General features: G+C 39.9%; 2 protein-coding genes across 2 annotated transcripts; both read left to right on the plus strand.

The window, feature by feature from the left end:
- The first annotated feature begins 1,687 nt into the window (after window positions 1-1,687).
- fancg (FA complementation group G) lies at window positions 1,688-10,391 on the plus strand. The gene is made up of 14 exons (XM_067522275.1): window positions 1,688-1,842; window positions 2,220-2,319; window positions 2,419-2,544; window positions 2,683-2,855; window positions 3,292-3,433; window positions 6,570-6,700; window positions 6,813-6,959; window positions 7,194-7,354; window positions 7,483-7,549; window positions 7,730-8,034; window positions 8,113-8,153; window positions 8,255-8,434; window positions 8,771-8,885; window positions 9,917-10,391. The coding sequence occupies exons 1-14, from the start codon at window positions 1,762-1,764 to the stop codon at window positions 10,008-10,010; spliced, it is 1,863 nt and encodes a 620-aa protein (XP_067378376.1). The 5' UTR covers window positions 1,688-1,761; the 3' UTR covers window positions 10,011-10,391.
- Window positions 10,392-10,630: 239 nt separating this feature from the next.
- Window positions 10,631-18,474, plus strand: vcp (valosin containing protein). Its single transcript, XM_067519840.1, has 17 exons — window positions 10,631-10,789; window positions 12,346-12,457; window positions 12,595-12,767; window positions 12,847-12,989; window positions 13,109-13,239; window positions 13,326-13,457; window positions 13,762-13,864; window positions 14,219-14,352; window positions 14,486-14,621; window positions 15,149-15,261; window positions 15,739-15,903; window positions 16,011-16,133; window positions 16,230-16,442; window positions 16,610-16,918; window positions 17,104-17,259; window positions 17,369-17,523; window positions 17,904-18,474. Exons 1-17 carry the CDS (start codon window positions 10,773-10,775, stop codon window positions 18,007-18,009), a joined length of 2,421 nt encoding a protein of 806 aa, XP_067375941.1. The 5' UTR covers window positions 10,631-10,772; the 3' UTR covers window positions 18,010-18,474.
- Window positions 18,475-18,776: the final 302 nt, after the last annotated feature.

An 18,776-nucleotide genomic window follows, 5' to 3' on the forward strand; every position in this document is an offset into this window, starting at 1 on the left:
ACACCAACCCCCTGGGACTCAACTCAACTGCTGGGCCATGGACAGACTTTTTACCCCCCTACACACACACAGACACACACACACACACTTTTTACTTTTACACTAAATGTAATGTCTGTTACTTTTTTGTTTCTGAAGAGTAGTTGTGGTTATAGACGATTTTAAAAATTGCACATTTATAGTACAATGCACATAAAGGTGCAACATGATACAGCATTCACAAAGAAACAAGCTGTCCCTACTAATCTAAGGAGATGCTTTGAGAAGAGGACCAGCACCGAAGAGCACATACAGCACCTATTGATTCTTCAAATTCGAGGTGACTGAGTTTACTCCAGCTATCTTAAAGGAGCAGGGAGAATTGTGTGGTGGCTTGTCCTTTTGGGACATATATTGAAGAATCAGACAGGTCATCCCACAGCTACTAAGGACAGAGACATTATCTGCTTGCACAAATATGTTTAAAGGCTGTTGGAAATCTGCTGGTGCTGTTGGTGAGACACAGCACACGCGGAAATAACATTCAACATTTCTCCAGGGCACCATCACGTTTATAAATGAGGAAAATGAAGCAGAGTAGGTAGAAACCAGTTGTGAACTCAGTAACTTCAGTTATGGTAACTTTCAGCCAAAAGAAGGAACCATGAGTATCTGCTAAATAAATTCACATAAAACAAGCAACTCATAACAGATTCAAATGTCCAGCAAAGGCCTATTTTAGCCACATTTAGGTTGTTCTTTGATGATGCCACGTGTGGATTAATTATAGCACAATTAATACAAACCTTAACATATAGGTTAGACTCATTACAGCAAACTTTTTACAAAGTTTTATTACAAACCTTTTATTATTGAGGTCTTGCTGAATGACATTGAGAGGGAAAGGAGGTGGGAAGCTTTTGCCACTTAATAACCTTGTCCTTGAAGAAATGGATGGAGAGACAGAGATAGAGTGAGACAGAGACAGAAATGGAAAATAGCAGGATCGATGCAGAGGAAAATGTCAGGATAACAGGATAAAGTGAAACCCATCCTCTGGGAATTAAGATGTGCAGAGCCAGAATTAAACATATATGCATACATTTTAGCTGCCTATCCAGCTGCAAGTGTACTTGCTGTGGGCAGACAATGGAGTTTGCAGAGAGCAGGGAACAAGATGATGCACTGCTGGGATGATGGCATACATAGACAGGAATGAGAAGTGATGAGAGGAATGAAACTGGGGAAGAAAAGAGAGTCACCTTGGGAGGGACAACTAGAAAAATGGCTGTCGTGACTCAGCTGTAATAAAGTTAAAGGCTTGGAATGTTTTTTCTTGCATTGTATGTGTGCCAGTGACTGTGATAGAATATCATCGGGACTGTGGCCAGTGATCCTTTGATGCAGTGAATACATTAAATTGTGTAATTGTATTATAATGGAGTGTGTTTTCATATTTATTGGGAAGGCTATAAAGATCATAGCAAAGGCAAACAGCAGTAGCACGTCACATTTTGGTGAAAAAAACCAAAACAAACAACTTCACAGTTTGGTGGCTGTGGAAATATAACGACTGAACTTTCCAGAACTGAGTCTGAGTGTGTCCAGGCGCCACCTGGTGTTTACACGCTGCAGGTGTCATCGCCAGATGTGACCGCAGGCGGCAGCAGAATCCAGCTTAAACACACTCAACGCTGTTTACTTCCTGTGTCAGCTCTTCTTCGACAAGCGAGGGAAAGTTCGAACAAAACACAGCCAACTTCTTCATAAAATTGTGATGCAATGTCTAATAAAACATGTCAGCCGATTTCTTTATTAGGTAAATGGGTCCAGGAAAACAACGAGTTGGTTAACAAATGGAAGGTATGTTAATATATTAAGTTAATGTTTGTGACTTTTCAGCGGATGAATGATGGTGGCGTTAAATTAAGTAATGATTGTGCAAAACGAAGACCTCAGATGTTTAATTGTTACATAATTTCATTTTAAAACAGCCCATTATTACAGGTACATTAATACGTATGCACTTTATTATAATAATATATTATAAACGAAAAAGTACCATGTTTTCTCAAAAGTAGTGTAGGGGACAGTGTTCAGAGTATCATAAAATGTATGAGGAAGCACAAATACCTCTAAATCGTACTCGAGTAAATGTGTTTGGTTCTGTTACGGCATTGATTATTGGGTAACAACGTGTTGTGTGTATGTGTTCACATTATCAGTTTGCATTGTTTCAGCTGCAGGAAATTGGAGGAAACACCTCGATCCCTGGCCAGAACCAGACCTGTCTTAGAGGGTGGAGCTCTGAGTTCAACAAACTCTTAAGGAAGATTCAAGGTGCTCCTTTTCTTTCAGTTAAAAAGACCGAATTTTGTCAAATTACAAAGCTGAGCTGCTACCGTTATATATAATCAGTCTTCCTTTTTTCATCTGCAGGTGTTCCTCCTCTTGCAGATCATACACAGTTGGAGCTGTCAGTGTTGTATAATGCCTGTGTGTGCGCAATTTCTCAGTCTCAGTTCACAGAAGCTGAGTTGCTCCTTCTGCAATCGACAGAGAGAGGTAGGCCTACACTGTAAAATAATGAGAAAACTATGGATGTGCAATAGATATACAGATATATCAAAAATTCCATACATCCAGTTTCATGTTAGTTCGAAGGATTGTCGGACTTTTACAGCCTCCGATTGTACCTTGCAGCACTACAAATGACAGGAAACAACACTTTGGCTTCAGACCCTAATGTGTTTTGGAGAGAAGTTCTTAAGTCAGTGGGAAACACAGCTTTAAATGTATGTATAGTGCACCTTCTCTGTCTGCAGTGGGCAATATGGCTGGCCACCTGCCAGCTGAATATGATCAATGACTCCCAGGTAAGATCCTGTTTTTAGGCTGTGAGTGTTGTTTATCAATTAATGTTATTTAGATTGTGAAGTTAACCAAACCATTGTTCTGAGTTAATTCCGCTATGGATATGTAAGCACAGAGGAGGTTATGTGATGTCTACAGGAAAACAATTATTACACAATATGCAACTGAATGGTACAAATAATTACCATAAATTATTACAAAAGATAACATTACAATGCAGATGTGCTTGGAGTAAGACTTGTTATTATTATTGTGATGATGTGCACATTAATGAAGTATCAATATCTTGTTGTCTCCCCCTAGAAACTATACAAATCCTACCTTCAACTGTGTTTTATACCACAGGCTTGACCAGGGATGATGTACTTGTTGTTTTTATTGTTTTGTGCACGGCAGTATGATAAAAATTAAACTATACTGTTTTGTCCTGTGTTGCAGATGGACCTGTCCTCTCTATTCGAGACACTTGGTGATGGATTGGGCAACAACAGGAGAAGCGAGTCCTCTGAAATTCCATTATTATTGATGGATACTAGAAAGCTTGTTGAATTATTGCAGATTTGCACATTAATCGCCCAAGGTCAGCAACATTCATGGTTAATGGTTCTTATTCCTCTTTTCATTTTGGCTGTTCCCTTTTAGGGGTGGCTGCAGTGAATGATCTGCCTCCATCTAACCCTATCTCTCTGTATCCTGTTCTCTCACATCAACTAACTTCCTCTCTCATGTGGTCCTCTCTCACTACATCCATAAATCTTAGTTAATAACCGTTGACCCTAAGTAGGTAAAGTCCTGCACCTTCTTTACCTGTGCTCCCGCTCCCTGTAACCTCACCGTCCCTTGGGTCCCTCTCATTCACACACATGTATTCTGTCCTGCTGCAGCTAATCTTTATTCCTCTGCTTTCCAGAGCAGACCTCCACCTCTCTAGATTTCCCTCCACCTGCTCCCTGCTCTCGCTACAGATCACAATGTCATCTGCAAACATCATAGTCCATGGAGATTCCTGTCTAACCTCATCTGTCAGCCTGTCCATCGCCAGAGCAATCAAGAAGGGGCTCAGATCCAATCCTTGATGCAGACCCACCTCCACCTTGAACTCCTCTGTCACACTTACAGCACACCTCACCACGGTCTTACAGCTCTCATACATGTCCTGCTCCACTCTAACATACTTCTCTGCCACTCGAGACTTCCTCATACAATACCACAGCTACTCTCTCTCCACCCTGTCATACACTTTCTGTAAATCTATGAAGACACAATGCAATCAGCATCCTCACAGCAAATACTGCATCTGTTGTACTCTTTCTAGGCATGAAACCATATTGCTGCTCACAAATGCTCAACTCTGCCCTTAGCCTAGCTTCCACTACTCTTTCCCACAACTTCTTTGCATGGATCATCAGCTTTATTCCTCTGTATTTGCACCTCACCCTTGTTAATTAAATCAACACCAGTGCATTTCTCCTCCATTCCTTGGGTATCCTCTCACTCTTGTTTAACTCTTAGTTAAACAAACTAGTCAGAAACTCTACTGCCTAGACACTTCCATACTTCCACAGGTATATCATCAGGACCAACTGCCTTTGCACTCTTCATCTTCTTCAACATCCTCCTCACACACTCTTAAACTAATCTTTACTACTTCCTGCTCCACACCAGTCACCTCTTATACTCTTTGGTTTATTTCATTTTCCTCATTCATCATCTCTTCAAAGTACTCCTTCCATCTTCCCATCACACTCCTGGCACCTGTCAATACATTTCCATCCTCATCTTTAATCATTCTAACCTGCCACACGTCCTTCTATCACATCCTACACTACCTCGCCAACCTGTACAAATCGACTTCTCCCTCCTTGCTGTTCAACCTATGATACAAGTCCTAATGCTCTCTGTTGGGCATTGCCACCTTTACCATCACCTTACGCTGCCTCTCCCTGTACTCCTGTCTACTCTCTTTAGTCCTCTCCGTGTCCCACTACTTCTTAGCTAACCTCTTTCTCTGTATACACTCCTGAACTTCCTCGTTCAATCCCCAAGTCTCCTTGTTCACTTTCCACTTTCCCGATGACACAGTGAGTATCCTCCTACATTTCTCCCTCATCACATTGCCTGTAGTTGGTTGTCCAGTCATCTGGAAGCACCTCCTGACCACCCGTCTCAGCTCCTTCCTGAAAACTACACAACATTCTTTCTTTTTCAACTTCCATCACTTCGTCCTCTGCTCTGAGTTAGTCCTTTTCGTCTTCCTCACCACCAGAGTAATTTTACACACCACCATCCTGTGTTTTCTGGCTACACCCTTGCTTACCAACACTGCAGTCACTGATCTCTTTCAGATTCCAACCTCGACATAAGATGTAGTCAGCCTGAGTCCTTCTACCTCTGCTCTTATAGGTCACTCTATGTTCCTGCCTTTTCTGGAAGAGTCTACCACCATCTGTCCTTCTCCATTCCTGTCCTGAAGACCAAATCTGCCATCACGTTCTCATCACCTTTGTTCCCTTCACCAACATGTCCATTAAAATCTGTACCAATCACCACTCTCTCACCTCTGGGGATGCTCTGCATCACTTCCTCTAACTCACTCCAGAATTTCTCCTTCTCTACTAAGTCACATCTTACATGTGGGGTAGAACCGCTAACAACATTGACAACAGAGCTTTAGACTCATCACCCTATCTTATTCTATTTTCACCTCCAGAACATTTCTTAAAAACACCTCTTTCAGGATAACTCCTACTCCATTTCTCTTTCTATCTGACCCATGGTAAATCAACTTGAACCCTGCTCCAAAGCTTCGAGCCTTGCTGCCTTTCCACCTGGTCTCCTGGACATGCAGTATATCCACCTTTCTTCTCTGCATCATGTCAACTTACTTTCTAGCCTTCCCTGTCATAGTCCCAACATTCAACGTGACTACTGTCAGTCCTCCACTCTTTTCTTTCCTATTTTCTGTCTGCCTACAAACATGCCTTCCTCCTCTCCTTCTTTGACCAACAGTAGCCAAATTTTCACCGGTACGCTGTTGGTCAACAGCATCGGTGGTGGTCGTTGTTAATGGCCCCAACTGATACACATACACCTAGTTAGTGCCACTGCCTTCCAGCTAGAAGGTCCCTTGCTCATATCCACCCGCTAGCTACGGCCCTTCTGTGTGAAGTTTGCATGTTCTCCCCAGGCTTGTGTTTCCTCTGGGTACTTTGGTGTCCTCTCATAGTTCAGACATGCACTTTAGGTTAATTTGTGAGTCTAAATTGCCCATAGATGTGAATGTGAGTGTCATTGGTTGTCTGTCTTTCTATGTCTCTCTGTGTTGCCCCTGAGATAGACTGCTGACCTGTGATTGGTATACCCCACCTCTTTTCCAATGACAGCTGGGATAGGCTCCAGCAATCTTGTGATAATATTAATGGATGGATGGATTTTGTTATAGTCTCTTCACTTTTTCTAAGGGTGTTTTAAGAAGATTACAGGACCAAGCAAACTTAGTAGTAGCATAGGAAAGATATTATCTGAATCGAAACTGCTGCATTGGTCTTTATGTTTGTAAACAGGTTGACCAAAGCCATGAGTAGTTACACACTTACTACTCTTAAACATTGTAAACATTTTAGAATGATGACTGATGACACATAAGTGCACTTCTTGTATTTGTACTGCTTGGTAATAAGTTCCATATTTTGTTTGCTTTATATGTTTTTATTAAGGGGCAGAAAGGTTGAGTGAAGGTCAGAGTTCAGAAGCCCTGACTGGTCTGCAGGCTGCTTTGTCCTTGGCAGCTCCCAGAAATCTAATAGCATACATACACCTCCTTTCAGGCTCCTGTCTGGCACAAATGGTACCCCTCCTGGCTATTCTTACAACATAATATTAATATAAATCATGGATGGGCCTTACTGGTTTATGCTTTTGCTTGCTTAGTATGTGTATATGTTTGCATTTGTCTTCAGGGCCGCCCTCAGATGGCACTGCAGTGTTACAGGAATGCACTGGAAACTGACTCCCAATGTGTTTGTGCTCTGTATCAGAGCATGCTCATCTATAGACTTTTGGGTAACACACAGGCTGAGATAGAAGCTCTTCGCTTGCTGCACTCAGTGAGTAATATACCTATGTGGAACATAAATAAATATATATGCTTATGTGCATGAGAAAAAGGGTGTCAAAAAAGTCTAAGCTTTAATGTTGTATGTGTAGATAAATTATGTTTATTGTTCAATTACTAGGCCATGCATACACAAATATTACCTGAATACTCTAAAAGTTAATTTAGAAACAGACATATATTCACTAAAGAAAAAGTCTCCATGAAAACTCTCTATGTCCCTTAGACTCTAATATTGACGTCCGCTACAGAGTCTGCTCTGTCCAGTGTCCAGCTCCTCTCCCCATCTTTGCTGCTTCCCAGCCAATCACTGAGTAGCCTGCTCTCAGTTCCCTCTGCCCTCTCTGTCCTTCACGAGCTGGCTATGAGGTGTGTCCTCCACGGGAGGTGAGAAAAGCAGCATGGAGCTCACAGTCTCTGTCACCTTCTCTGTCATGTAGATAGACATAGATGAGAATAGTAGACACATTTTGCACAGTGGGACTTCTAAATGGGCCTGGCTGCTGTTTCTCCAGGGTATCAGAGGGTGTGGAACATTATCTGGACCTGCTTGCTACCCTTCACTCGGAAGATCAACATGGAGTAAGAATGAAAACACAGACATGGAAGTTTGACATGAGCTTTTGATACAATGTATTTGTTCGTATACTACAAACTAAATTGAGCATACAACAAACTAAATTGCGTGTCACAAGTCAGAAGGAAAGAGAAGAATTCTTAAAATGTTGACTAATATCTAATTTCTGTATGTCTCTGTCTCAGGTCAAAGCTGAAGTCCCTTTACTCCCCAGGCTGCCTGAGCTGTATCTGGAGGCTGGCGCTGCCTTGCTCATGTCCCGGCTGCCTGCAGATTGCATGGTGCTGTGTGATGAGGTCATCAGCAAGACACTGGAACTGCTGCCAGAGAAGTTGATCTTAGAACATCAAGAGGAGAGAGGTGAGAGTGAGACCAGGGATGTCAATGATAGCGTGGCGGTGCTGCTTTGGGCCGGGGCTGCCTACCTCCTGCAGGGTCAGTGTTATGCTCACCTGAAAGACTGGAAACAAGCTGTGACTCACTACACAAGGTATGTGAGATCCAGCGCTCTGTAGTCCCAGCATAACTTTTTAAGTATACAAATATAAGAATGTATTTTGTGTTACAGGTGTATTAACCTGGTGGTGAAGGTGTGTTTTAAAAAGAGAGGTGAGAACTTATCTGACTTTTTAATGGCTTTGCAGTGAAATAGCCCTCTTTACAACTCCTTAACTCCAACTACTCTGTGCATTTTTTCTGTTGTTGTTCAGTTACAGGCTTCCAATCACAGATCTCCAGTGCAGACATGGTTGTCAAAAACGGAACAGACCTGTGTATCCTCAAGAAACTGAAGGGGCTTTCACTAGCTGGTAGGGGCATAAGCTTCACCCAGACTGACAAATTGAAAGAGGCACTGAGAGACCTCCAGCTCAGTGTGCAGACATCCCCAGGTATACTTACACAGCACAGATTCTTGGTAATTTATACAGCAAAACTTGGACACTAGTCACTAAATAAAACCCAACATTTCACATTATGTCCCTTGTTTAATAACAATCATTATAGACTGAATCCTGTTTATAATGATTTAGCATGAAAATATTGCACATATTGGGGGAGGTATTCAAAGACAATTAAAATTATGTTGTTAGAGAAGGGTCTGGTTTAACTTTCTTAATACAGTCTCTTTTCTTTAATGAGGTAACAAAAATATAAAACATTGATTGTAACTATGGTCTTATGACCAGGTTAGTGTTGTCATCTTCATGTTGTTTCTTATGTTTCAGAGTGTGTAGGTGCAGGTCTGTGGTGTGGTGAAGTACTGTGGAGGCTCGGTAGGAGACAGGAAGCAGCGGCTTGTTGGGAAAAGACCTGGAGCTTTAACAAAGAATCATCATTTGAGTAAGACACATTTGATAACCACTGTCTTCCTAAGGTTGTGGTTAATACTCTGTATTTTGTCATAGACTGTGTGTACCCTTCAGCCTTTTTGACAAAAATGCCTCTCAGGTCAAGTACTACATTTGTGAAGTTCAACAAACCCATGCCTGTAGGTGTTCGGGAGCTGAAGCACCAACCACACTGAAGCATTGTGTTCTAAACTTCTTGTGCTACAGTATTCAGATTAGATTGAGACTTAAGACTCTTCCCATCAAGATAGGTTATAGAGCATATTCATATAGAAATATCAGAAAAATGTTATGTACTGTAGATTTAACAGTTTAAACAGCAAAAATGAAGTTTATGATATTTAATAATGTTGTTTTACTTGTTGTAGAGACAGGAGTGTCCACTCCAGAAGTCATTGTATGACAAACGCTGAACATTTATTGAATTCTAAATTCCACAATTGAGCTCATAATAAAGTCTTTCCACAAATGAATTCCAAAATTAATTAATACAAAACATTGTTTCCATTGACAACTGACTAGGCAAACTTCAAAGGCAGTTATGCAACGTCGTTGATGACATCATCAATTAATTTACCTAACCTTTCAAAACAGAGTGACTATAGAAAAAACAAAAGCAGAACAAACGGAGAGAAAGCTCCCATCGGCTCATACACTTGTTTTAACAGTTTACCTGAATTGAAAGATATTTGTAAGAGTAAAAAAAATCCCAGACCTGATGGGTTTTGCCCAATCACAATAAATTCTTTCTTTCTTTCTTTCTTTCTTTATTTGTGGTTTATAAAATTCCACTGAACAAATTGATAGCATATCTACAGTATATATTCATTAGAAAAATGTTTTTGTGCTGTAAGCTGCCACATGATACATTGTAAAAATGTGTTCATTTAAGATCTAATGGCATATTTTGCTCCAAAAACTAATAAATAAAATATAAGTGTATTAGTTTAAAGAGTCTGCTTAGTCATAGAAAATGTACTACTCTGTGAGCCTCCATCTTACTTTCTGTCTTTTGTGTTGCAGGGTTCTTCCTTTATACCTACAGGAAGCTCTGTCTGGCCCTTTGTTGGACACCATGGAGCTGCGCCAGAGAGTACAGGGACTTGGCCTTACCTAGTGAGCCTACAAAGGGACAAGAGAACAATGCCTTATCATTCCCTTAGTACCATCACCTTTTGCTTGCTTGTGAACTGAAACCCACACCCCAACAAAGCTTTATATACCGTGGTAGTGTATTTTAGGAATTAAAGAGTGAGAAGTACAACTGTCTCTGGCTGGTTGTGTATGTGTTACATGTTACTAAGTTATACCATAAAATTTGGTAACTAAAAGCAATCTAGCTGGCTGTAAAAATACATTTTTATGTTGGCAGGAATAATTAAAATAATTAAATACATACAACTTTAGTGGATACAAAACCTAAATTGTATTGCCGCACTACAATGAGTGTTTACCGTTTTTGTATGTGTTTTACCTATAAATAAACCGCTCAGATTATTTTCCCCTTCAGTGTGTTATTTTTATTATTCTGAATTATCAACGCGGTAACAGTTAATTGGATACGTGAGGTTTACTGAGAGGCAAATAAAAGTGGAGTTGATGAAAATAAAACAGCCCTTAAGTTTACAATTGGCTCAAGCACCACATTAATCCTGGAGACGACATGCTGCACAGTCAGTGATTGGTGGTCGAATTTGTCGAAGGCCAACATCCAATCAGAATGAAGGATGGCTGCAATCCACGGTATAACTGTACAGAAAGCACGGAAACTGCTGCTGTTTCGTGTGATACCACAGAACGTTGAGTAACGAGAACCGGTTAAGCGTAACATTTAGCTAGAAATTCTTTATTTATTGAATAGTAACTCAGCTTGGCGATCATGGCCTCGGGAGGGGAGTAAGTATAGACATTTTAGTCTTTTAAAAATGTGTATTTATCAGCTAATTACATTTCAGAATGCGTATTTCGTTGAAGTTCGGTTGCTAATACATTCACTAGCGAGTTTCCTAGCAAAGGAGCTAATGGGGTCAGTTACTTCAGACTCCACACTTAATTCCATTGGTTTGAAAACCCAATAATTCAAATCCACTGACAGTTGGGTAGTCTCAGGACAAATTTCTGATAGTTGTTAAACTGTTGTCATTTATACGGTTGTTGCTGACCATTCAACTGTAGAGAATTAGCTAGCTGTGTGACAGCGACTTGACAAAGCGCAGTCATTGCTGTCGTGTTTGTATGCTAACGTTAGCTTAGCAATTGTGTCAAGGCCAAAGCCATCCACATTCACACCGATAAATTGGCCTGTAGACCGGCTATTAGCCTGTGTCTAGAATAGGCGACAAATTGTAAGTGGGTAAAAAAAATCTAAACCCTCTCACCGAATGTCACGTACATTGACATACATTTACGATAAAAACGTTAGTCGTCAAGATGGGTAGTGTTAGCGGTCTAAACAACGCATCAACGCTAACGTTAGCAGGCTAACAGGGCTGGCTGTGCATTCAAGTTAATGATACTTGGGCTTTAGTTCGCTTTTAGCTAACGTTTACCTGTCTTGAAATAAAACGTCAAATTAATAAATAGCTGTTACTCTGGCATGGAATTTTCTTAAAAGTCCCAATAGAGTTGTTATGCTTCCGCTTTTGAGTGGATAATCTAGCTAGCTAAGAAAGTTTTTTTTTTTCTTTTTTTTTTCCCAAATTCTTTTGCTGTGTCATCTGGGCTCCCTTGCTCGCCAGTCAGTTAGCTTAAATGCTAGCATTAGCATGCTAACACCCTGAAAGAGAAACCGTTAAACCAGCCAAAGAGTTCTCTAGTAATGTTAACGTGTCGCTTTCTGACTATGAAAATGTTGGATGGGTGACGTATTTGACGGTATATTGAATGTGATAATGCGAATATTACGTAATGTTAAGTGTTGTTCGGTCATTGGTGTCGGCGAGTTGTGAATTAATCTAACGTTAGCGGCAACAGTTAAATGATTTTTAATAGTGGTCTTATAGCCATATTGGACTGTTTCTAGGTCTGTAACGCCTCATATTTTAACTTAATTTGCATATTCTCACTGGTTAACAGAGATACCTTAGAAATGCATTTAACATAACGTACATATTATTACAAACTACAGTCATTCAATAACTCATATTTAAGAGTGTAATTTTTCTATTTTATTTTTTTGTCTAAAATAAATCTTGCTGATTTGTTTCAGCACCTATTTGTTTCTTATGTCTCTTCTGTCTGTAATCCATGCGAGCAGACATGTAGTTTTCTTGAATGTTATGCATATGTGTGGAAATAACTTTTTGAAACCGAACATGAAATATGTCTGTCTCTAATAAATCAGTTTTATAATGTGTTGAAATACGGACAAAATGTTCACTTGATCAAGTCTTGAGCACAGAAAACAATCTGAAAAGTTAAACTATAGGTGGTTTTGTTTGTCTTAATCATAGATCAAAAAATGATGATCTAGCCACTGCAATTCTGAAACAGAAGAACAGACCAAACAGACTCATTGTTGATGAATCTATCAATGAAGACAACAGTGTGGTCTCTCTCTCTCAGGTAAAAAATTGTAGTCTTATGAATCTACAAGTTTAAAACTGACTGGTAGTAGTTGGTGGTGTATGAATGGAATTTATTTTAATATTTTAAATGTAATAACACAGATTGACATATAAAAATGTTTTTGGTGTCTTCAGACCAAGATGGATGAGCTGCAACTCTTCCGTGGAGACACAGTGCTGATGAAGGGAAAGAAGCGGCGGGAGACTGTGTGCATTGTGCTGTCTGATGACACCTGTTCTGATGAAAAAGTTCGCATGAACAGGGTGGTCCGCAACAATCTGAGAGTCCGTCTAGGTGATGTCATCAGGTGAGGGGGCAAAGCATATAGTGTTAAACTCCTTCAACAAACAAACAAGAACTGGTGTAAAGTTTAATGTCTTCCTCAGCATTCAACCATGTCCTGATGTGAAGTATGGAAAGAGGATCCATGTTCTCCCAATAGATGACACAGTAGAAGGAATTACTGGCAACCTGTTTGAAGTCTACCTGAAGCCATACTTCCTTGAGGCTTACAGGCCAATCCGCAAAGGTGAGTACCGGGCTCTACTGGTAGGACAAAGATTATGTTTTGCTTGGCAGTTAAATCTGTATGTCTGAATGTAGCTCTGATAAAAGTGGCAAATTTTAACATTGTTTTATTTTATAAAGGTGATATTTTCCTGGTCAGAGGTGGCATGCGTGCTGTGGAGTTTAAGGTTGTGGAGACTGATCCTTCCCCTTACTGTATTGTTGCTCCTGATACAGTCATCCATTGTGAGGGAGAGCCAATAAGGAGGGAGGTGAGTAGTTGGCACACATGTATGAGTTAACATTTAATGAAATTAAACACAACTGAAATTTGAACATGTTGTATTTCCTTATGGAGGATGAGGAAGAGTCCCTGAATGAAGTGGGCTATGATGACATTGGTGGAGTGAGGAAGCAGCTAGCTCAGATCAAAGAGATGGTCGAGCTGCCTCTTAGACACCCTGCACTGTTCAAGGCCATAGGAGTCAAGGTAAGATGATTTAAATGCGAGAAAACAAGCAATTGTGTTTGGCATTGAGATTTTGTAGTAAGAAAATTTGAAAATTCTCTTCTCAAATTGAATTTCTATAAAACAAAATGCATCTTTAAAATGTCTCCAATGTCACTTTGGCAGGAATAAGTAGCAGCAAATATTAATTGGCTATAACCAGATACAAATGTATTGCTTTTTAGTGGACAGTATTGAGTTGCTGTTGTCTCTGATTATAATTTTTCAAATGCATAATGTTTTAAAATTGGGTCACATTTCAAATGTGTTTTCATCTTTCTTTCAGCCCCCACGTGGAATCTTGCTGTATGGACCCCCTGGTACTGGAAAGACTTTGATTGCCAGGGCTGTGGCCAATGAAACTGGAGCTTTCTTCTTCCTGATAAACGGTGTGAACACTCATATCAAGCTTCTATATACGCTTACTCTAGATAGTTGGTGACCTTTTGAGATTAACAGTTTGTCCATAACTGTATGGCCTTGGTGTATGTGGTTTGTAAGTTTTTAATTTCCCCTGCATCTCTTTATAATCTGAGTTTGTATGATCTTAAAAAAGGGACGTAAGCTTTTCATAGAAGGTGCAGCATGACTTTCAAAATTCAGTTATAAAATGCAGGTGGTTCATCTCCTGGAATGTGAGTTCAGTTAAAAAACAATTATTGTATTCAATGACATTTGAATGTTATATAAGATTTGGATTAAACTTTTCTCTGAAATAAAAATGTTTTGGCTGTCTGTTTTAGGTCCTGAGATTATGAGTAAGTTGGCTGGAGAGAGTGAGAGTAACCTGAGAAAGGCTTTTGAGGAAGCAGAGAAGAATGCTCCTGCCATCATCTTCATTGATGAACTTGATGCAATCGCTCCTAAGAGAGAGAAGGTGAGCAGAAAAGAAACTTGATGGCAGCAGTGTCTGCCTATGGTTTGAGTTTTCTATTTAATTGACTAGGATTATGTATTTTTTATGTTTTGGTAATGAAATGAAAGCATCACTGTTCTTATTTATTTTGTAGACTCATGGAGAGGTGGAGAGGCGCATTGTTTCTCAGCTGCTGACTCTTATGGATGGCCTTAAACAAAGAGCTCATGTCATCGTCATGGCTGCCACCAACAGACCTAACAGCATTGACCCAGCTCTTAGGAGATTTGGTTAGTTATGAGTGTGCATTCATAACTTTTTTGCATATTTTAACTCATTTTTATTGATGCTTTTTATAAACCTGCCTGTTAAAGTTGTAAAACAATGTACATTTGTTTAATTGCTGTATAGCTCTTCAATTTAGTCTACCTTCCTATAATTTTCTACTGGGCTACACTGTTTTCTAAAAGCAGCATTTAAGTCTTTAATTTTTGTCAGGTTTATATCTTTTAGTCATCTTTAGCTATTCAAAAATTAAAACTAACAATAACTATAATTACTACTTTTAAATGTGTTTTATATAATGTCAAGTTGTTCTGTCAAATGAATTACAAAGCATATTGTAATTATAATTATTTTATAGGCTCTGCAGTTAGTCAGTAGGTCAATACTTGCGCTTAATAAATTGTTGTCAACTAACATATGCGGTCCGAAATGTTACCATCCACAATATTACTGGATTCTAATATTTCATCCATAATATTACTGAATTGGTCTTAGTCAAATTAATTTAATGTTTCAATTCTTCTGTCTGTAGGGCGCTTTGACAGGGAAGTGGATATTGGCATTCCCGATGCTACTGGCAGATTGGAGATCCTCCAGATTCACACCAAAAACATGAAGCTTGCTGATGATGTTGACTTGGAACAGGTCTTTACACAATTCTTCAGTCATATGATACTTAACTTCACTATGATTCATGTGGTTGTTAGTCGTTGCCTACAATTTCCAAGTAAAATGGGGAACAAATGAAGTCTAAATTATAAAATAAATTAAATTGCACAATGTGTTTATTGTGGAATGGCAGTGGTCATCAATCATTTACATTTAGCAGACGCTTTTATCCAAAGCGACTTACAAGTGAAGTACAAGGCAAGCAAAAATCTAAGTCATCTATCAAATTGGATGCTCAAAGCTAGGCTCCTTCTAGAGTGCCTAGCCTGCTTTATGTTGAAATGTTAGATTTGCATGTTCTCGTGGGACAAGCATGTGTTGGCTAGTAAACAGTTTAGATGTATAAATGAGCTGTTGCAAGTCATGATTACAAGTAGGGCTATAGAATTTTATGGTTTGTAGGGGAAACTAGGCAGGAGTATGTTAAATACTAACTGCTCCATCTTTATGTAGGTAGCCAATGAGACCCATGGACATGTGGGTGCTGATCTGGCTGCTCTCTGCTCTGAGGCTGCTCTGCAAGCCATCAGGAAGAAGATGGACCTCATTGACCTTGAGGATGAGACAATTGATGCTGAAGTCATGAATTCACTTGCCGTCACCATGGATGACTTCAAGGTTCTTAATATATACTTAAAATATAAATTTTCCTCTGTGCTGAGAGAAAGATTGTGCAATGTAACTTACAAAAGCCTGAATAAATAACAGTCAGTGTTGTCCTGCAGTGGGCCCTGAGCCAAAGCAACCCATCAGCACTGAGGGAGACAGTTGTTGAGGTACCTAACATCACCTGGGATGATATTGGAGGTCTGGAAGATGTCAAAAGAGAGCTGCAGGAGTTGGTGCAGGTATGAAAATGTCTTGGAAGTGAGATCCTGTCTGAAATGTGTGTCAAACTGTAAAATAATCTTGACTCTAATGTGCTCCCTTCTCTTTAAATTCAGTATCCAGTGGAACACCCAGACAAATTCCTCAAGTTTGGCATGACCCCATCAAAAGGTGTACTGTTCTATGGTCCTCCTGGTTGTGGTAAAACTCTGCTGGCCAAAGCCATCGCTAATGAATGCCAGGCAAATTTCATCTCCATCAAAGGACCTGAGCTGCTCACCATGTGGTTTGGAGAGTCTGAGGCAAACGTCAGAGAAATCTTTGACAAGGTGGGATTGTGTGCATATTCTTTTCATTTCAGAGCTTTCATACAGATAAGATGAATACATTTTTGAATGTTGTAAATTTTAAGTCAAACATATTGAAACAAATTTCACTACAGAATTTAATTCTACATTCTTTTGTAAGATCATTTTGTGTGTCCTTATGATTTCAGGCCCGTCAAGCAGCTCCATGTGTTCTCTTCTTTGATGAACTGGACTCCATAGCAAAGGCCCGTGGAGGCAATGTCGGAGATGGCGGTGGTGCAGCTGACCGTGTCATCAACCAGATCCTGACCGAGATGGATGGAATGTCAAGCAAGAAAAACGTCTTTATCATTGGAGCCACAAACAGACCTGACATCATCGACCCTGCTATCCTGAGGCCTGGCCGTCTAGATCAGCTCATCTATATCCCTCTGCCTGACGAGAAGAGCAGGATCAGCATCCTGAAGGCCAACCTTCGCAAGAGTCCAATCAGCAAGGTGATAATGCTGCTACTTACAGCTGCAATAACAGACGCACAAATGTTGGCAATAAAAACTGCAATTATATTTGTGTGCAGATGCACTGTTGCGCAACACTATTAAATGCATTAGATGTCACATCCTTCAGATGACATAATCCAAATCTTCATTTTTCCTTTTTTTTTTTTTTCTCGCTTTTATAGGATGTGGACTTGGACTTCTTAGCAAAGATGACCAATGGCTTTTCTGGGGCTGATCTTACAGAAATTTGCCAGCGGGCATGTAAGCTGGCCATCAGAGAGAGCATTGAGAATGAGATTCGCAGAGAGAGGGAGAGACAGACCAACCCATCAGCTATGGTCATTACTTGTTCTCTGGACAAGTATCTTTACACTACTGCTCTCCTGTTGCTACCTGTATTTAGGGGTTATACTAACTATAAATTCTCGGTTCTCCCTTCTTTCATAGGAAGTGGAGGAGGATGATCCTGTGCCAGAGATAAGGAAGGACCATTTTGAAGAGGCCATGCGATTTGCTCGTCGCTCTGTCAGTGACAATGACATTCGCAAATATGAGATGTTTGCTCAGACACTGCAGCAGAGCCGAGGCTTTGGCAGTTTCAGGTACGTTCTGTGACATTTTGTATCTGCATTAGTGTTGCCAGCTGTGTGTTTTAAGCTTTTTAAAACAACTCCATAAAAGTGGGTTGACCTTTTCCTGCACTGTTGTTGCACATAAGCAACTTAATCATGATCCCATTGGCACCCATAGTTGAGCAGGGTTACACAGGAATTTATTGGTCGCCTTAAGACATCTGAGAAAGTCCACAGAAACCAAACATAATCTGCTTTTCAAAAGATGTTTAACTCATTTACAGCCTTACACTACTGAAAACTGTTATTTCTCAGTTTTTGTTTTTTGATGTATGGAGTAATATTTAAACTGTATAATCCCCTATTTAAAAAAAAAAAAAATTGATATAACTTTGTTCTTGGTCTTTCAGGTTTCCCTCCAGTGCCACAGGCGGCAGCGGTACAAGCCATGGCTCAGGGGGAACTGGTAGTGGCCCTGTGTTCAATGAAGATAATGACGATGACCTTTATGGATAAATGTGCACTGCCCCACAGTGCTCAGTAATGGATCACACCTGTACAAATTCTCACCAGTTTCCACATTTTTAGGACTTTGTGATTCTTTCATGTGTTCCTTTTTTTTTTTTTCCTCTCTCTTCTTCTTCTTTTTTTTTTTTTATGATTTTGTTTTCTTGCCCTTGGAGAAAGCATGTAGCCACTTGGGTTGCCCTGGCTTTGATGTGGTTGGGGGTTAGGGGATGTTGGAAATGCAAGATGAGTTACTGATGCAGATCTGTGGGGTGGGAGGGTGGGTGTTTTGAGTGGCCTCATTCTCAATATATCACAACAAACATGAATGGCTTTAGTGATGGGGATTCTATGCTAGACTATAAGAGGAAAAAAGCATATTCCTATGACTTCATTTTTTAAGAATAAACAGTAGCATAATGTATTACAATTTGTCAAGGTTATGTTGTTGAAAATAAAATCTCACGAAATGTTTTCGTTGTCTACATTTATCAGAATGTTCTACAGTATCCCTGTCAAACTCCTAGGAGTAAGATGATGAAATTTGGGTGGAATAACTTTGATTCCAAAAACCTTGTGATTACTGGTACAGCAAGGTCATAGTGATATTTTCTTTTTGACAGCGGTTTTGTTTTTCTACCCACTGACCCCAAAATGTGCACTAATGGATTTTATCATGTTCAGAAATGCAGGGTACGAAAATGGTTGCTGCGATAGTGATTGTGCCAATTTAAACCTTTTCACTGAAGCTTGCAGGCATGTGAATGAGGCTGTTG

This window comes from Channa argus, chromosome 11 (genome assembly GCF_033026475.1).
Source record: "Channa argus isolate prfri chromosome 11, Channa argus male v1.0, whole genome shotgun sequence".
Taxonomy (NCBI): Eukaryota; Metazoa; Chordata; class Actinopteri; order Anabantiformes; family Channidae; genus Channa; species Channa argus.

What these genes read in the sequence shown, in the direction of transcription:
- fancg (XM_067522275.1), top strand. Translation starts at nt 1,762, where the DNA reads ATGTCTAATAAAACATGTCAGCCGATTTCTTTATTAGGTAAATGGGTC. An exon ending in AGGTGTGTCCTCCACGGGAG is followed by an intron (nt 7,355 to 7,482) that starts GTGAGAAAAGCA and finishes CTGTTTCTCCAG; the next exon opens with GGTATCAGAGGGTGTGGAAC. An exon ending in GGTGTGTTTTAAAAAGAGAG is followed by an intron (nt 8,154 to 8,254) that starts GTGAGAACTTAT and finishes GTTGTTGTTCAG; the next exon opens with TTACAGGCTTCCAATCACAG.
- vcp (XM_067519840.1), top strand. An exon ending in GTGTGGTCTCTCTCTCTCAG is followed by an intron (nt 12,458 to 12,594) that starts GTAAAAAATTGT and finishes TGGTGTCTTCAG; the next exon opens with ACCAAGATGGATGAGCTGCA. An exon ending in TCGCTCCTAAGAGAGAGAAG is followed by an intron (nt 14,353 to 14,485) that starts GTGAGCAGAAAA and finishes TTTATTTTGTAG; the next exon opens with ACTCATGGAGAGGTGGAGAG.